The 19,278-nt window shown below is 30.4% G+C and overlaps 2 protein-coding genes across 2 annotated transcripts; both read left to right on the forward strand.

Moving 5' to 3' along the window:
• The first annotated feature begins 2,676 nt into the window (after nucleotides 1–2,676).
• On the forward strand, nucleotides 2,677–8,151 carry LOC111007524 (bidirectional sugar transporter SWEET16). Its single transcript, XM_022279915.2, has 6 exons — nucleotides 2,677–2,874; nucleotides 2,961–2,997; nucleotides 4,375–4,585; nucleotides 6,393–6,554; nucleotides 7,176–7,295; nucleotides 7,689–8,151. The coding sequence occupies exons 1-6, from the start codon at nucleotides 2,838–2,840 to the stop codon at nucleotides 8,016–8,018; spliced, it is 897 nt and encodes a 298-aa protein (XP_022135607.1). The 5' UTR covers nucleotides 2,677–2,837; the 3' UTR covers nucleotides 8,019–8,151.
• A 4,112-nt stretch (nucleotides 8,152–12,263) lies between these two features.
• On the forward strand, nucleotides 12,264–16,095 carry LOC111007898 (26S proteasome regulatory subunit 6A homolog). The gene is made up of 10 exons (XM_022280439.2): nucleotides 12,264–12,515; nucleotides 12,820–12,936; nucleotides 13,117–13,224; nucleotides 14,115–14,306; nucleotides 14,392–14,583; nucleotides 14,729–14,847; nucleotides 14,958–15,045; nucleotides 15,402–15,521; nucleotides 15,607–15,747; nucleotides 15,840–16,095. The coding sequence occupies exons 1-10, from the start codon at nucleotides 12,399–12,401 to the stop codon at nucleotides 15,915–15,917; spliced, it is 1,272 nt and encodes a 423-aa protein (XP_022136131.1). The 5' UTR covers nucleotides 12,264–12,398; the 3' UTR covers nucleotides 15,918–16,095.
• The last annotated feature ends 3,183 nt before the right edge of the window (nucleotides 16,096–19,278 follow it).

Here is a 19,278-nt window from a genome sequence, read left to right on the forward strand (position 1 = left end):
AAACTTTATTTAATAAATTTCACATTAACTTTGAACTAATAGTGATACAATTTTTTAAAATAACAGTCATATAATTAAATATCGTGTCAATTGATATAGTATTCTCTTAATCATCTTTTTTATATTATGACGCCACGGAATTGAATATACATTTTTTTGTATAATTTTTCTTCTTCAGCTTCTTTTTCTTAGAACGAAAATTAAATCTGATAACTTTCTCTTGAAACCATTTTTATTTTCAAATTTAGATTAAATCTTGAGGTACCAAGACGAGGAAAGAAAAAAAGAAAAAGAAATAATAATTAAAAATTTCACAAAATGTTAATATATATATATCATACCCGTACATATACAAAGGGATTATTACTTTGCAAAATTGCGTCTCATGTGACTTGAACACAAGATCTCAAGATATTTTTGAAAGTCTCAAACCACCTCAACTATGACAGCAAACATTTTCTTAATGACCTAGAAAAACAATAAAAAATAATATTGATGAAGCAAATAAAATTTTTAAAAACCATAAGTAGGTAGATACATGTTCTTAATTTCTTTTTACCACTAAGTTAACTATAATACATCTTTTTTTTTTTTTACAAATTTATCTCTTAAATAAGTCATACTCTTATATTTCAAAATTAGTTATAATATTCTTATAGTTTTTCCAAAAGAATATTCTTGTAGTTAGAGATATGCCAATCACAATAATTCACATGTTATGTGTCAATTTGAACATAATTGAGTAATTATAACGTTGTATCATCTTTAAGAAAAAGTGGATTATTAAAAAAAAAACAGCGTGTATTAATTTTATTATAAAAAATAGTAAGATTTAATAGAAATGTATAATTTTCATAGTTCGCCAGCCCTACATTGATGGTTAAATTACGAGTTTAAATTGATTTTGTATAGATTTTTTTTCTTTGACTAACTTACTAACAATACACACTCGATTTCCTATGTGTATTAATTTTATTATAAAATATAGTATGATTTAATAAAAATGTATAATTTTCATATTTGGCAATCTCGGACATTGATGATTAAATTACGAGTTTAACTTGATTTTGTATAGATTTTTTTTTACTAAATTACTAAACAAAAAAATCTACTTGATTCCTCAATGAAAAAGAAAGGAATTGAACTTATTAAATATTAAAATACATAATAGAAACTATCCATTTTAGTTTAATTAAATATAGTATGGATTACCCTAAAACCAAGTTTGGATTATGAATTGATTTTGTAGATTACCTACCAAAGCTACTCTCTCTCTTTCCCCCTTTTGTAAATATCTCTCTTACCAAAGGAGATAATAGGAATAGAGAAAACAACAAGAGATAAAAGTTGGTGATTTCAAAAGTTTTTTTTTTAATTGGAGGACAATAAATTTAAAAATTTTTCAAGTGAGTCCAAAATGCATGGTACCATTTCTTCTTTTCTTTATCTTCTGCCTTTTAAATTATAAGTTTAACAAATTTTTTTGAAAATTTCCAAGTGAGTCCAAATTAAAGGTAATATATATATCTCTCTCTCATAATTAATGAACTCCCACCACAAAATGACTCAATCCACCCTCCTCACAAAGCATCATTGTAGAGAAACTTTTCTTTGGGCTCAAACAATTTCTTAGCCTTCCATAGAATTCGTAATATATTAATTAATTCATAAGGCAGATAGTAATGAAATAGACAACCAAATTTGTGCTACTCAATCAATAAAGATACTAAATTATTTTAATTATGAGTCTGAAGACAAAAGAAGAATCTAGAATAAGGGAGAGACAATGACAAATAAAAAAAAAAGAGAATAATCAACCTAGCGAAAGGATAGACTATTGCTCTTTTTAGTACAATATGTGGGGTGAGAATTCGAACTCACGCTTTTTTGATTTGAGATAATTAGTGCCTTAACCAGTTGGGTTATGTTCGATTTGACTGGACTAAGACTTTGTTGTATTAAATAAAAGTAAATAAGTCAAAACTTAGGTATGATGATAAATATACAGTAGTAATATTAAAGTGCACCTTTCTCATAGAGTAGGCAGTGTAATTGATTGAACACATATAATAACTTGAAGATTCGAGAGAGATCATAGAATACGCTAAGATCGATGTCTCATCAAAAGAGAGCGAAATTGTCCTATTTATGTCTATTACGTAGTTGAGGAAATTTTTTTAGAAAAATCTAATAACGTTTTTTTTTTTTTTGTATTTTTTAGTCAGTTATTTGATTTTTCTTCTTCTTCTCAGTACATCAAAGATAGTGGGGTCGGAAGATTTGAACATCTAATCTCAACTATATTGAGTTATGCTTATGTTGGCTACTTACTCACTCGATTTCAATTTTTCTTTCAATATATATGTATTTAAATTTATAACTTCATTATTATCGAATAATCATGAGTAGTCTATCGAACCCTTCAATAATTTTCCAACACTCCTTTGATTTCGCAAACGAATCGATGACAAATCCAACTCGTAAACCAAATGCCCTTCGTAATTTTGCACGCCATGTCCTAACACAAACATTTGTTTGGCATAGTAATGGTAAAACTTCATTTTCACAAAGGAAAGTAACAGGGGTCCAAGAACACATTGCCAAAAAGCAAAATAAACGTGGCTCAATTCTAGTGGAGGGCTCATTTCTGGAGAATCTATAAAACCAAAAATTTTATTTTATTTTTCTTCGTACCCCTCACTTCACATCATCCACACACCCACCACTCTCTCTCTCTTCTTCAATAATTAATTCCCTCCACCACCGTCTCCACCGCCATCACCACCGTCGCCGCCGCAGCTCTGTCTTCTTCTCCGGCCACCGGCAGTACTCACAACATGGCTATTACTCTTAGCTTCGTTATTGGTATCATTGGTTAGTTTTTTTCTCTCTATTTCTCTCTCTATTTTCTTTGTTTTCCTTTGGGTTTTGATGGAGATTTTTGGGGTGTTTGGATGCAGGGAATGTGATTTCAATTCTTGTTTTTACATCTCCCATGTGAGTATTATCAACTCTCGAGTTTTTTTTTATTATTTTTTTTACTATTTTAGAAAATAATATGTATCGAAATAATAAATAATTGTCAAATTTTTAGCTGTGGTTGAATATTATTATAATTTTATTTTTTTTTTGGAGTTGTTTACGTTACAAAATAGAGAGAAGCGGGATTCTTCATTAATGGGCATTTAATGGCTATTTTGATTTTTTGCTTGCTTTATTTTTTTACTTTAAAAGTTTGGCCGAAAAGATAATACTCTTTTTTATTTTTGGGGGAAAGAAATAGAAAAAGATAATACTCTTTGTAAATTGTAATAACTTTACTCGGTTTGTTTTAGAGACGGTTTGGAAGTTATATTTTGAAATTGATTTTTGTTTCTAGATATGGATTGATTTTTTTAATTTAAAGAAACTGGTTGGAAAAATATTTCGTTTTATATTAACTTTAAAATATCATGTATAATTAGTAAATTTAACAAAATAAGATAGAAGACACGTGGAAGTAAAGTAACAAAAAAAAAAATATATATATATATATATAAAATATATATATATATATATATATATATATATATATATAAACCCTTCTTAAAAATTATGACGCCAAACAAACTTCCTATCTTAGAAAATGATTTTATTTTTGCTTTATTAAAACATGACTTTTAAATGGACCTTAACTTTTTGATGTAGAATATTTGTTTGGCAACATGGTTTTTTAAAAACAACTACTTAAAAAAATCCAAAAGCACAATTTATTTCTAATAAATTATTCTAGTTAACTTTATATATACCTATATATTTCGAAAACATCTAGAAGACAACCTATTACCTATATCTTAAAAACACTATTTAAGTTTCAAAAATAAAAAAATAGATAGATAAATAGATAGTTATGTTTTTTTAAGAAAAAATTATCTTCACTTTCTATCTTTCTCTCTAATATATCAAAAGCTAAAGCTTAGCAGTTTGCTCTAATTCTTTAGGGGTGTTTGAAGAAAGGAGTAGAATTATTAAATTTGAAGTTATTTCATATGAGAAATTAATTAGTCTGAAGTTGGTTCGGGTGCAAAATCTTTTACTTAAGAGTTTTGAAGTTCGGGTCATGTGCATAGTTGATTTTTTCCTACTGTATACTTATACTTAGTTTCCAACTATTATTTCAAATTATAATCGTCAATAGAGATTTGCCTATGTGAATTATACAATTGAGATTTTAATTTATTTTATTTTGTGGACAATTCGATAATTTTGTTATACTAGTACAAACGGAATATGTATTTATATATATAACATTAGGTTTAAAATTTTAGTGGCCAATTAGAGCGGAGTTATGGAAGGGGCAGTAAATTGATATATATTTGTGTTTGTTTATGGAAGAAAAACATTCATAGGAATAGTGAAGAAGAAATCAACAGAGAATTACAAAGGGATCCCATATGTGACAACACTGTTGAGCACAAGCTTGTGGACGTTTTATGGGTTGATGAAGCCAGGTGGGGTGCTTGTGGCCACTGTCAATGGAGCTGGTGTGGCCTTTCAACTCTCTTATGTCACTCTCTTTATCATCTATGCTCCCAAACACAAAAAGGTCATCATCCTCTCTCTCTCTCATTATTATATATTCATCCTTTATATTTCAATAATATTTAGGTGTTTACCGAGCAGGCACCCATCTTCTTATTGATCGTTGCTAAGAATTTGACTGTTCTTTTGTTTTTTTTTTAAAAGAAAAAAATCTTCTTTTCTATCTTCTTTCTCTCTTATTTGTAAGAAATTTAACTAAATATGGGTGCTGACCTTGTAAGGACATGAGATATTATTCTTTATTCTCAAAATATAAGTTTCGTCGCTAAACTTTGAGAGTTGAGTCTTTTAGGCTCATGTTCTTTTAAAATGTTTTTAATTGGTCCTTGACTTTTAGGTTGGGTTCATTTTAGTCCGTGTATTTTATTTACGTCTAATAAGTTCATGCATTATAAATTGGGTTAGTTTAATATTATTTATGTACAACATATTTAAACTTATCCTCTATGTAATCATTAAATAATAATACAGTTAATATATGCCACCTAGCGTTAAAATTAACGAAGTTAATTATGGGGACCTATTAGATACATAATTGAAAGTTTAAGAATTTAATAGAAATTTTTCAAAGTAGAGAGACCCCACTGAGACTTAACCTTGAAAATTTAGGGATATAAGAAACTTTTTCTTTGAGAAGTTATTGTCTTTATAAACTAAAGAATTAAAGAATGTTATTGTCTTTGTATAAGTTTGAACTTTAGTCAACTTATTGTTTTATTATTATTTTTTAGTATAATAATTAGAAGTGGAAATTCGAATTCATGACTTCTTTAATTGGAGATATGTATCTTAAACCGTTGAATTATGATCCAGTTGATAGTCGACCTCGTAATTAAAATATTTCCTTTTTAAATATATGAGCACAATTATATTTTCTACATCAAGAGAAATTTTTAGATTTTTAAATATGATGACGGATTTTATATTTTATTTAATTTTGCAAATTTAAAAATAGACGGGTATAATTATAATATAGTATTTCTAGTATGATATTTATGAAATTCCCTTCATAAACAAACAGAATGAATTATCCCAAAAAAACAGAGTGAATAATGTGGGGAAAATCATTAATGACCACCCATTACGTGTCATATCTTCATTTCATCATATTTATTGAAGTATTAAATAGCAATAAATGATATTAGTTGTCGTGTTCAAGTATCCATATTCATTAAATATTAAATTTGTTTAAATGTTAGTTTAATTTATAAAATTTCAATTTATTTTATTTTGTTCTCCAAATCAATTATATTTTGACTCCTATTCAGAACATCTAATTTAATCTAAGAACTTTCAAAAGGTCTAATTCAATATTTTTTTCCGAACTTTTGGCTAGGCTTGTTCTACTTTGATTCGTTATATCTAATTTAATCTTAGAACTTTCAAAATATCTAACATACTCTTTTAATTTTTAAAAAGTAATTATATTAGTCATTGTTGTTATTTTATCATTTGAATAATCTAATATAAATGAATGACATGACTTTAAATATATATTAACAATATGCTGTCGTGATGCTGTCGTGAGTATATACACTGGAGTAACATATATAAGTTTAGTCTCTCAATTTTCAAGAAGTAACCATTTCCCTCTAATTTTGGTCCTCATAATTTGTCATACATTGGACTAAATTTGGACCTAGTGAAATTATGAGGACGAAAGTATGAAAAGAAGATTAAAATTTTAGAAATTTAAACCTAAAACTTATGATTTTCAAAAACTGTATATAAATCATGTGACATTATATATATGTATGTGTATATATGACTATATATATATATATATAGCTTAAATTTTTGTGGATTTTTAGGTGTCAACAATGAAGTTGGTTGGGCTGTTCAATGTTGTGTTCTGTGGAAGTGTAATTGGAGTAACTCTTTTGGCCATCCATGGAAGTTTGAGGCTCACCTTTGTTGGAATTCTCTGTGCTGCTTTAACCATTGGCATGTATGCTTCTCCTCTAGCTGCCATGGTAACTATCCTCAACCCTATCTTAATCTTAGTTAATTTTTAATGTCGATGAAAATGTCGCAACTCAACTTTCCTATAATTATATATCAACCAAAAATAATTATCAACGTGAAGGATGAAGTAAATGTTATTTGTCATAGGCTTTTTTTTTTTGCATGGTCTCAAAAGTTAACCAATATTTTGGTACATTTGATTTTTTTAAGTTTCAAGATATTTATAGTTTAGTCCGTATCATTTTAAGAAGTTTATAATTTAATCCTTTTTAGTTAATAATTTATATATAGAAAAAGATATGAGATTTGTTCTCTTATACATCATTCGCCTAGAGATTAAGAAAACTGTAAACTGATTGAATCATGAAGAGAAAGAAGTTACAAAAAAGGAAAAATGGCTAAAAAATTATATATAAGCATTCAAGATGGAAGATGAAAAAACGAGTTGTATTATTTTTTTTTTTTATTAAAAGTTTCAACGACAAAGACTGAATTTGAAATTTCTTAAAACTCGATGGATGAGAAAAGAACATTTAAAACTTTATGGAAAGTACTTGATGTCCTAATCAAATACTTTAATATTCAACTAATTATTATTTTTAATTATTTTTTGGCTATGTTTGATACAGAGAAATGTGATACGAACAAAGAGCGTTGAATACATGCCATTTCTTCTCTCGTTCTTCCTCTTCCTAAATGCCGGTGTTTGGTTTGCTTATGCCCTCCTCGTCAATGACATCTACATTCTGGTAAAGTTTATTTTCACTCCTAGATTTACTATATGTTTCTTTTTTTCTTAGTTTAATAACAATACGTGTGGGAGTGAGATTTAAATCTCTAATCTTTTAGTCGATGATATAAGTCTTAACCAATTGAGCTATGCTTAAGTTTATAGTTACTATATGTAGTTTTAATATATGCTCGTCAATCTGAACATCGTTTAACTAGTCAAGACACCCATATTCAACTATAAGGTCGAGAGTTCGAATCCTCACCTCCACTTGTTTTACTTAAAAAAACAATTCTAATATATATGCTGATATACATATTTGAGGTCAGATTATTAATCTTTTAAACAATCGAGTTTAAATTGAAAAAATTCTCGAATCTCGTGTATGAAAATTTTGCCTTTGTATTTTCAGGTGCCAAATGGAATAGGATTTGTATTGGGGTCGGCCCAGCTGATTCTGTACGCGATCTACAGGAACAAGTCAAAGTCAGCAAAATCAACGGAGGCGATGGAGGAAGATGGATCGGCGCATCTGGTGGAGATGGGAATGAACGGTGGTGATGATGATCAGAAGAACAAAGGCATAATCAAAGGGCTGAGCTTGCCCAAGCCCACCATAGATAGGCAATACAGTGTTCAGAATATATTGAGATCACTTTCTTATGGTCCATATGATTTCCACTCTATGGGAGCCATAGAAGATGACGATGACGTGGAAAATGGGAAAATAAATCACCCTTGAATCTCTTTTCCTTTCTTTTTTTCCTTTTAGTATGTGTAATGAATATAATTACCAAACTTTGATTTGTATGGTCTGCTAAGAGTCGGTTTGGTAATAGTTTTAATCTATATTTTCTAGTTTTTGAAAGTTAAAACTCATTTACTACTAATACTTATTTTGTAGTGGATTTAACGTGACTTTTAGAATGATAAAAAAGTTTAAATAAACTAAAAATTACTTTTTATCTTCCAAAAAACAAAAAATAAATAAAATTAACGCATCGTGCTCGACGGTTGGAAAAAACTAAAAAAGAAACAAGAAACCTTGTTTCCAAAATTTCCTAAATTTCCTACACAAGTTTGGAAATATTTCTGAAAGATATGAGAAAAGATAAATATGATAAACACTTATGTTTCTAAAAATTAGAAACGAGAAACGAGAAATTACGAACGTTACCAAACGGACCCAAAATAAATTATTTATCCCGTCTGGACCAAAATCCTAATTTATTGCTATAATTTATATATTTGTTTATTTTTGTTAATCTATCTATAAAAAACTTGAATACAATTTATTAAAAATAATTATTTAAGCTAATAAAAGCTAAATTATTAAAATTTTTGTTTTAGCAAAGTGAAACTTATGTAGTATTTGGAAGAAAATAAAAAATTGTAACATTTCATAAAATATTATATTAAATTTATACGATATAATGTAATTTCTCGTCTGGTAAGAAACATAATAACTAATCTTGCCCTTAACATAATAAAAAAAAAAAAAAGAAAAGGAAAATATTCCCGTGCAAATAAAAAATAAATTGTACAAGAGCGAGGACGCATCGATTTTTTTTTTTCTTTTTTTTTAAGAACACAGAGAATTTTTATTAAATACAATTTATAGAGATGGATATACGAAATGACTTTTTAATGGGTGATAGATGTCTTACCCTGTTGTGCTCAAATTGACAATGACCTATAGAATTGATGTAATATAATTTATAGTCACGTTTATTATTCTCAACCATTAATTCGTAAATTTTTGTAAAAAGTATCATATTTACTTATCATACGTAACGCAAAAATATATTTCTTATCATTATTAATGATAATATATATAGTTCAACGACATGTAAAAATGAGAATTTAAATTTTCGACCATTTGGTAGAGTATTTATGCCTTAACAAGTTGAGTTATCTCCAATCGAAAAAACATATTATATCTTTTAAAAGGTTTTTGTTTTAGAGCAATACAATGCATTTCGTAATTATTTATATACATACATACATTATAAGCTCAACTGGTTATATCCACAACATAAAGGTTATGGTATATATACATATACATACGTATATACACAAATTTATGCAAAAGGGAACATAGCTCAACTGATTATATCCCCAATTTAGAGGTTATAGGTTCAAATCTCAACTATCACACTTTTTGTCTATCCGTATATATTTATTTATTTTTTTATAAACATTTTATAATCAAAGCTAGCAATTAAAAAATCTGTATCATTTATTTTTATTTATCGATTCTTCTATCATTATCGTTGTGTTGTGATCTTTAGATTGCAATTTATATTATATTGCTATTTTTCTTTTTTGAAAGCTATAATATATTGCTATTTATTTGACTTTTCATGAAAAAGAAAATATATATTTTCGATTGGCATACGCAATATATAAGTAATTAATGTTGGTTGGTTCACAGTATCAACTAGCCAAAATCTCTTTACCAAAAACACTTATTTCTAAACAATCAACGACCGGAAGATTTATAACACATACTTCACAATCAAGGAATTTATCAAATTTGATCGAAAAACGCTCCGATGTGATTAATTTTTTTGTAAGGATATTGAATCCAGAATGATCATTTAATTTTGCATTATGCAATTTTCATAGAGGAGCATCATGAGTGTTGGAGGGCAAAATATGACTAGCTGAAAGATCATCTCACGTCGACCTCTCTCCATCACTTCATAAAATATTCCGTGGACGGCCTTATTCTAGCTTGACCAGAGTGACACATTAATTATAGTCGGTAAAAACAACTGTTGGTTTCAAAAGGCTATACGCCAAAGTAAGGTATATAAAGTGGTCTATAACCAATGTAACAAATTCTCCTACGGTCTAACACTACAATAGTGGAAGACCCACTATATCTCACCCTATAAATACAAGCACGACTCCCATACGCAACATATGTAATCTGATTCCTCGTCTAGTCCACGTGCTCCAATATAAACAATGAGTTTAGTTATTCAACGGGATAGTTTAACATGGTTTGGGTGAGTTTGACATATTTTAGTTTAAGCATTTTTTGGTAAGATACTTTTTAATAAAAGTATTTTGAATTACCGTGTTTGGTTATTTTTATTTTTATTTTCAAGTAATTTTACTAACAAATAATTTGTTTGATTGCATTATATTGAAAAGTTATTGTATTCATCACAACTATGTATTTTTGGATCAATCATCTTAAACTTTAAAGTCACCTTTTTTTATATATTTATTATATTCTACTACAGTAAAGATGGAAAGTGCAGTGCGGTGAAGAATGACCATGTTTTCGGTAGCGAGGCACTCACACCCATGCAAGCCAATCCAATGCCCCCTCCACTCAATTTTATATTCTGCTAAATGTTATCGTAGAAAGAGAAGTATGACAAAATCTTTTCGAGAGGGTCAAAACTGAAAGACTCAATCTGAATGACCCATGACCCTTTTCTGCTAAATCTCATGAAGTAATTACCATATTCCGAGTCTGTGGATTATACATGAACAAATAAAGTCCATAAACAACACATAAGATTTCCCCATCCTCACAAACTTTGATCAACAGTAGAGTAGTTTTTGATCCACGAGCAATCAATCTTTCCCCATTATCCACACTTGAAAAGTAAACCATGGAATCCCACTAAAACTTGCATAAATATTATTGCCACTATGAAAACCCCAATAGCCAAATTGGAGTAATACCCAACTGAATTTCTGGGAAGAGAAATTGGTTCAATTAGTTTCTCTTGTTCAACATCCAAACGACAGATGACATATATATTAATGTTGGTCGTTATGTCTTCCCCAACCCAATAGAGGGCTCCATCAAAATGAACCCCATTACCACGACACGAATCATAGCATTGCTATGAATGCAGCAACTCCTCCATTGGTTATGGCGATTCCCACTGCCAAATGTGAAGATCTCAAAAATGCTACACAAAATAAGGGTTTGGAGTGAATATTGAAGAAGAAGCACAGCCTAGAACTACGTCGTTCCATGCTTTACATGATGTGGAGTTTGGAGAATATTATCTCAAGAATATGATGTGGAAGAAGCTGTACATGTGAGTTCATGGGGTTAGTTTTTGGCTTCTGTTTCATTCTCTTTCTTTCACTGCAAATTTGTGCTTTGGTTCTATGGAATACGCTGTCGAGGGTCGTGGGGCGAGAGAAATATGGATAGGGAGAGCGCTAGAGAATTAGGGTTTTTCTTATTTGAAACTTTTTATTTATTTACAATCTATTAGATTTCTTTTTAGTACTGCAATCTCTTATGTCAATAATATTATGTGGAAAAAGTTCTGATTTATTTTTCTTGTTGTGTTTAAACTAGGTCCCTATCTCCGATCCTGTTTAATATTTTAATTATTTGATAATTATTAATTATTATATATAATATTAATATTAATAATATCTTCGCCATTCCAATTGAAACAAATAAATTTTATTGATGAACTGACGAAGATGAGTTGAATTTTAAATGTCAGGTAGTATTCAAGTTTTTAATGAAATAATTACCTAATTGAGAATTTTTGAAAAATAAGAACCAACCAATAGAAAATGGCTTAAAAACTTAGAGCTCATTTGATATATTTTAGTCAAAATTTATCGTAATAAAAAAAATATGAATGCTTTCGACATTATAGTAAACTTGTTGTGACAAAAATTGCTAACCGCAACTGTACAAGTCAAATTGAGTATAGACGGGGAAATAAATAATTTACCTCCGAGGATCAAATATCTTCATATTTGCATAGCTAATGAATCCCAAGGATTATTGGTGAGTCCAAAGCAGTCTTTAGAATCAAATAACCAGCAATATCACAATGAATTGGGTTGACTTAAAATTGAAAAAAAAAAAAAAAGTGTAAAATTGGGATCTCAAAACCCTTTTCATAACCCATGGACGAATATATGAAAAATTTTGTAGCCGAATAAGGCCCAAGCCCATGAATTGGGGCCTCTTAAACTGGTCCTCGCCTCTTTCTTCTTCAACAAGTACACTTCAAACTAACATCTCCTCTGAATCTCAACTCATTTCCTCTCGTTCTGAGAATCGGTGTGCGAAATTTTCGCCTTCACTTTTCGAGAAATCCATCATTCGATTCGACTGCAAATGGCGACTTCTATGGCTGAAGATACGAACCTCGAAGAAGACCAGTTGGCTTCAATGACCACAGACGACATCATTCGAGCTTCACGTCTTCTAGACAACGAGATTCGGATCCTCAAGGTCTCAGAATTTTTCTATTCTTTTTTTTTTCTTTGTTCATATTTGATAAGGTTGAAGTTCCTCCGATGATGTTGCATTTGAACTGCGTGTGTTTAATTTTTCCATTTAGAAATTAGTTTCGTGCCCTTGAATTTTGTGAACGAGAAGTACCTTTGGTGTTTAAGTGCTTTATTGGCTTATTCCTATCTTTGTATCGACGGAAGGTTTGATGAATTTTGACTTGCTAGTTTCGTATGCGTCTTGTGCTGTTATCTGTTTATGACTGGCGATGGTATCTGATTTTGTTCGAATTTTGAGTTTGAAGGAAGAGTTTCAGAGGACGAATTTGGAGTGGGATTCGTTCAAGGAGAAAATAAAGGAAAACCAGGAAAAGATTAAACTCAACAAGCAGTTACCTTATTTGGTCGGGAATATTGTTGAGGTAATTTCTCTCTTTTTATGTGGATAGCTTGGTTTCCCTTCTTCAATCAATCTTTACGATTTCTCATGGCTTAGTTCCTAGAAAAATAAATGTGTGGGCAATTATAACTTTTACCACAGTAGGTTCTTCTCGAGTTCTTTATTGGTATTGGTAAATTTCATGTTTTCTTATATCTGCAAGATTCTGGAAATGAACCCAGAAGATGAAGCTGAGGAAGATGGTGCAAATATTGATCTAGACTCACAAAGAAAAGGCAAATGCGTGGTGTTAAAGACATCTACTCGCCAGGTAAGTTACTCTTTGATTTTCATGTATGACCTTTTAGCTATCGGAAATACTAATGAAATTATAGAGCTACTGTTATACCGTGGATAAATCTAAATTCTATTGCTCTATTTCCAAACTTTAGGTTTAGTATGCTAACTGTGTGTCAAAATATTTAAGGAGTAGTTTGACAACCATTTAGTTTTTGTTTTAAAAAATTTTGTTTGTTTTTGTACAATTTTATTAGTATGTTTTTCACCTCCCTTGAAAACATATTTAAGTTATTACCCAAATTTCAAAAACAAAAATAAGTTTTTGAAAACTATTTTTCTTTTTGTTTTCAAAATGTCTCCGATAAAATTGGAACGATACAGAAAATTTGGTCTAGATTTTGAAAATATTTATAAAAACTAAATAGCAAAACAAAACAGAGGAACATATAGGTGGAAGTAACGTTTATAAGCTTAACTTTTTAAAACAGAAAACTGAAAACGAAATGGTTATCAGATAGAACGTAAATAATTGAATGGGAATGAAGAGTATGCAAAGACATCTTGCCTTCAGACCTTAAATGTGTTTCTATTCTACGAAAATGGTAGCTTACTTTCTATGATCTGCAAGAATTATGTTTTGTTGATCTGGTTAACTAAGACTAGTTGGTTACATTTTGAGAAATCAGACATAATAGTGGATTTAGAAAGCATCTTCAGTTTCGTTGGCCTACACGCTCCTCTGTGAAGTCCATGTCCTCTACGGTCCTTCATTTGAATCTTCAAGTTTGAAAAATGCAGTTCTTTCACACTTGATTTCGATTCATTGATTGTATTTTTTATTAGCTAGACCAGAGTTCATTCGATTCATTTAAGCTCTGGATCGTGTAAAACCCTACCTAATGTGTTTTATTTTGACTGCAGACGATCTTTTTACCTGTTGTTGGGCTCATTGATCCTGACAAGTTAAAACCTGGTGATTTAGTTGGTGTGAATAAAGATAGTTATCTGATCTTGGACACTCTACCATCTGAGTACGATTCTAGAGTCAAGGCTATGGAGGTCGATGAAAAACCAACTGAAGATTACAATGACATTGGAGGGCTGGAGAAGCAGGCAAGCCTCTAGTCTGTTAAAAAACATTCAAAGGCAATTATCTAGTCTGTTAACTTGTTTCATGATTCGTTTAATGTTTTAACAGATCCAAGAACTTGTCGAGGCAATTGTTTTGCCAATGACTCATAAGGAGCGGTTTCAAAAATTAGGAATTCGTCCACCTAAGGGTGTACTGTTGTATGGACCTCCTGGAACTGGGAAAACATTAATGGCGCGTGCTTGTGCAGCTCAAACAAATGCAACATTTCTAAAGCTTGCTGGCCCCCAACTAGTCCAGGTTATAAATCTTTTGCATAATGGGTTGATTTTAGTGTTGTGATTTGTTATTAGAATTCTGTCTGTCAAATTGAATCCCATGATTTTAGCCATTGTGCAATAGTTTGGGCCTGCTAATGATATTAGATGTTCAAATTTGTGTATAGATGTTTATTGGGGATGGAGCAAAACTCGTCCGTGATGCCTTTCAGCTTGCAAAAGAGAAATCTCCCTGTATAATTTTTATTGATGAAATTGATGCAATCGGCACAAAGCGGTTTGATAGGTAAGCTAGTTACTTAACAGTTAATCTTTTAATAAAGATGAGCTTTGATGCCTTGTGAATCTATTGTAAGACTGTGTTGATAATGTTATTACCTCCGTCCTCTACTGCAGTGAAGTGAGTGGTGATAGGGAGGTGCAGCGTACCATGTTAGAGTTACTCAATCAGCTAGATGGCTTCAGCAGCGACGAGCGAATCAAGGTTTGAAATTGCTTTATTTTTCAGGTCTGGGGGAGGGCACTTGTTCTTTTGGGTTTCTACAATTACTGTTTCTTGTTTTTAATAAGTATTTTTTTGTAATTATTTCCTGTTTTGCCTTTGTATGCAAATTTTGTAAATAAAATCTGGATTTTTGTTTTCCTTAAAAAGAATAGAATAAATAAGAAACAAAAAACAACTATCAAGTACAATTTTTTTTCCTTTTTCTTTTTAAAGAAAGAGGAAATAAGAAATACGAAACAGGACATGAGAAATGGAGTATTACCAAAAAGTCCTCCAGGCCAATCAGACGAGATTAGGGGGTTTCACTATTAACCAGCTCTCTTCTTGAAATACAGGTGATAGCAGCCACTAATCGTGCTGATATTCTAGATCCAGCTCTAATGCGATCTGGTCGGTTAGATCGAAAGATTGAGTTTCCACATCCTACCGAAGACGCAAGAGCCCGAATCTTGCAGGTTTTCTAATTTAAGGATATTTCATTCCTTCTATGAATCTTTGCACTTTGTCTCTTATCGAACTTTATAAATTGGCTCTTTATAGATCCATTCTAGGAAGATGAATGTACACCCAGATGTGAATTTTGAAGAGCTAGCTCGGTCCACCGACGATTTTAACGGTGCACAACTAAAAGCCGTTTGTGTAGAAGCAGGCATGCTTGCACTCCGCCGGGATGCCACCGAGGTTCCTCTCCCTCTCTATGCAACATATATTTGTGTATTTAGTTTGTGTGTTATATGTGTTTTAAGCTTGATGGTTTTTTGATGGGATTACAGGTGAACCATGAGGACTTCAATGAAGGTATTATTCAAGTTCAGGCAAAGAAGAAGGCAAGCTTGAACTATTATGCTTAAGGCTTGAAGTTCTGATAACATGGCAAGTTTCTCTCCTTTTACACCTTTATTAGCGGTGAACAATATCTTAATGTGGTGGAGTTTCTTGAGTTTACTATGTCTATCTGAACTCAAATATTTCGCAGTTTTTAGTATTTGAAAATGTTATTAAGCAGTGTGTTGTTATTTGGGGTGTGAATTGCTTTTTGTCCAAAACTGACTCGACCCATAATATCGGTTTATTGGTTTAAGTTATATAAAAAAACTAGCACTGAAACTGAATCGAATTGAACTTATTGAACTGGTGAAAGTAATCTAAATCAGTCACCAAATGCCAACATAAATCTTAGCAGTTAAGCTACCTCCACCTAAGAAATATCAGCCACTCTTCTAATCAAAATATTGAACCGACTTGATTGAAGCTATTTCTACCAAAAAAAAATTTGCAAAAAAAAAGTTAGCACTCTGAAAGTTTTGTCGGTAAAGAATTGATGATACGAAATCTCTTATTAAAATGTCTGTGTACCTCTTCCATCTTACTTTCATCTATTTATTCGAAGGTTAAGTTTAGTAGCCGTTAAGATTGTGAATTCAAAATTATGATTACTTTCAAAATTCTCGGAGTGAAATGGGCATAGAGGATGGAGAACGATTATGCAGTTACTTAGTTCGGTAGATCATCTCTTACTGGTGCCAAACTTGTGCTATGGGAGTCGTGCGTTGAGTTGATTTGTTGAACTAACGATTGATGTGTCCTAAACTGAAATTTGGTGGTCCTAATCAAAAGCTGATAAGACCCCTTCAAAAAAGTTCTAATAAGATCTCTCCAAATTGAATCCATTGGTGAATATAGTTTTAACCATCAAACCAACATGGTTCATTTTTTGGTTCGGTTCTCAGTTTTCAACAAAACTGAGGGTTTCCCTTCTTTTACCCTACATTGCGGATATTTTATTTTCTCTTCCCTCTAACGTTGCTCTCGCTCTCTCTCTCAAATTCTCCATGCTCGTTACTACAACGGCAGCGAGCACCACCGGAGTGGTCTCGTTGATAGCAGCAAAAGAGATCCATGGTGTGGTTGTGGTGGTGGCGGCGACGATGTGACGAAACAGGTGGAAAACAACCCGATTCGGGTCGGTTTTCAATTGAAAGATCCGAACTGACCCGATTACATCCCTAGTTAAAAGAATCATTTTAGACCCTAAATTAAATTCAATTTTAGTGATTTTGAGGTTAAATATAAATTTATACCGTAGTCTTTATTTATTTTGATGACCATTCTTCATCACTCCACTAGTATTTGTCACCATTGGAAGAATATATATGCCGAATATACAAACGATTTTATGATGGAAAATGTAAGACATATCAAAACATTTTGTCAATAAAGAGCCCAAACCAGAAGGTGCCAGAAATAGTATCAAAGGATCTATTTCATTTTTTAAATTTAAAAATTGTATAAAATAATAAATAATAATAGTAAGCTGTCAAAGGTTGCTAAAGAAAGATTTAGACATCAAAAACACCTATAACCTTTTCAACACATACATTCCATCAAACTTCAATTAAGCTTCAATTGAGTTTGGACAGAATTTATCTAATGAATACTTCTCCAATTTTTGTAATTCAGGCCTGGAAAACGGTAAATCATGTTGTGTGCCCCGACTAGAGCCTTTTGGTTCGGGTTGATACTTAAACTCGAGAATGGAGGATCAATTTGGTAGAACCTGTTTTTCCTTTTTGTTTTTTAATACAACATATGTGTGGATAAAGAATTAAACCTCCGACCTATAAGAAATGTGCAAGATGTCTCAACTACTGAACTATCTCATGTTAGTTAATTTATTGTACTCATTATTACTTCAAAAATGAAGTTTGTGAAAGATTGAACTATTGACATTCGGATGATATGATAATAGATATCTTGTTCAACAATTGCAAGAGTGGAAGATCAAGAACTAAAGACTAAGTAACAAGTCCTTTGTTCTTTAGTGAAAATCAGCTTGACTATTTTATACCATATACAATAAAAGTACTATTGAATGATAGGTTTTGGCTAATCGAAAATTTTCCTGTCATTATTTTTAAATTAACAGTGAAATTATATATTAACAAATTGAGAGCTGCTAATACTAAACAAGTGTCTAATCAAATTAAAAGATTAGTAATGCATACATATCTTCTTTAGTCCAAATCGAGTGTTATGACAATGAGACTCAAGGTCAATAATGGTAATTGGGGAATTGGTCTCAAGTCCATCCAACCTAAGCCCCCCTATGGAGTAAAAACCCTATAAATAAAGGACTTCAATCATTTCAAGGATTTAGAAGTAGAATTTTAAGAAATATATATATGAATAATTTAAATCGAAATGACTAAAATAATTTATAATTAAAAAATGCGACAAAATAGCCTCCAAGATCAATAAATAAAATGCATATTGGTTGCGGTATAAAATAATAAATAAATAAATCGCGTTGTTAACTTGGTAAAAATATATAAGAATAATGTATATATACAATATCATTTATGCTTTACTTATTTTTAATATTTATTATACATACTATAACTTAAAAGTAAAAAGATGATAAAATAATAATACTTTAAGTTTAGGTTAGAAACAATAATGTGGAGAAGGAGTATCCTTTTTCAAAGCAATGGAAATGATGTAGACCGTATGGAAGGAACAAATTTTTTTTTTTTTTTGGACATAACTTGAGACGTGTCTCAATTAAAAAAGTGTTTTTCAAAACGTTGAAGTCTCGATTTAATGAAAATGTAAAGTATCCATGTGAATGAATATTTCTTGAAAAGATAAAAAATAAAAAAATTTATAAAAGAAAGTTAAATTAATAAATAAGTCTTTCATTATTTCTAAATACATTAAAATAATTAATATTAATATTATGTTTATATATATTATATATATATATACATATTATAGGTGGAGATTCGAACTCATATATACCAGAACCATGCTACATAATTTGTTGTTTTATTTTTTCATTATCGATATTGAACTCATGAAAATGCGATTTTTTATAATAATATGAAAATGTTGAATCATGAAAACGTATGTTTTTCAATTTATAGTAATATGAAAATGTTGTTTTACTTTTTCCATATCTAGTAATATGAAAATGTTGTTTTACTTTTTCCATATCGACTTGATAAATGTTGTTTTACTTTTTCCATATCGACTTGATGACATTTAGACATGTGACAGAAATTTAACATCTTGAGAGATAGCACCCAAGAAACACTTTTAACGGTCTAATTTCTAGAATTAGAAGTTTGGAGTTGAATTTTTACAATCTTGTAAAGTCAAGGGTATAATTTTAAGAGTAACAGCCTCAACAATTTGATTCTAGGATATGTAATG

Source organism: Momordica charantia (assembly GCF_013281855.1).
Source record: "Momordica charantia cultivar OHB3-1 chromosome 6 unlocalized genomic scaffold, Mcharantia_2.0 BLBB01000006.1, whole genome shotgun sequence".
Taxonomy (NCBI): Eukaryota; Viridiplantae; Streptophyta; class Magnoliopsida; order Cucurbitales; family Cucurbitaceae; genus Momordica; species Momordica charantia.

Coding starts and splice junctions, on each gene's coding strand:
- LOC111007524 (XM_022279915.2), top strand. CDS start 2,838: ATGGCTATTACTCTTAGCTTCGTTATTGGTATCATTG. Junction 2,875..2,960: donor CTTCGTTATTGGTATCATTG/GTTAGTTTTTTT, acceptor GTTTGGATGCAG/GGAATGTGATTTCAATTCTT. Junction 2,998..4,374: donor CTTGTTTTTACATCTCCCAT/GTGAGTATTATC, acceptor TGTTTATGGAAG/AAAAACATTCATAGGAATAG.
- LOC111007898 (XM_022280439.2), top strand. CDS start 12,399: ATGGCGACTTCTATGGCTGAAGATACGAACCTCGAAGAAGACCAGTTG. Junction 15,522..15,606: donor CAAGAGCCCGAATCTTGCAG/GTTTTCTAATTT, acceptor GGCTCTTTATAG/ATCCATTCTAGGAAGATGAA. Junction 15,748..15,839: donor TCCGCCGGGATGCCACCGAG/GTTCCTCTCCCT, acceptor ATGGGATTACAG/GTGAACCATGAGGACTTCAA.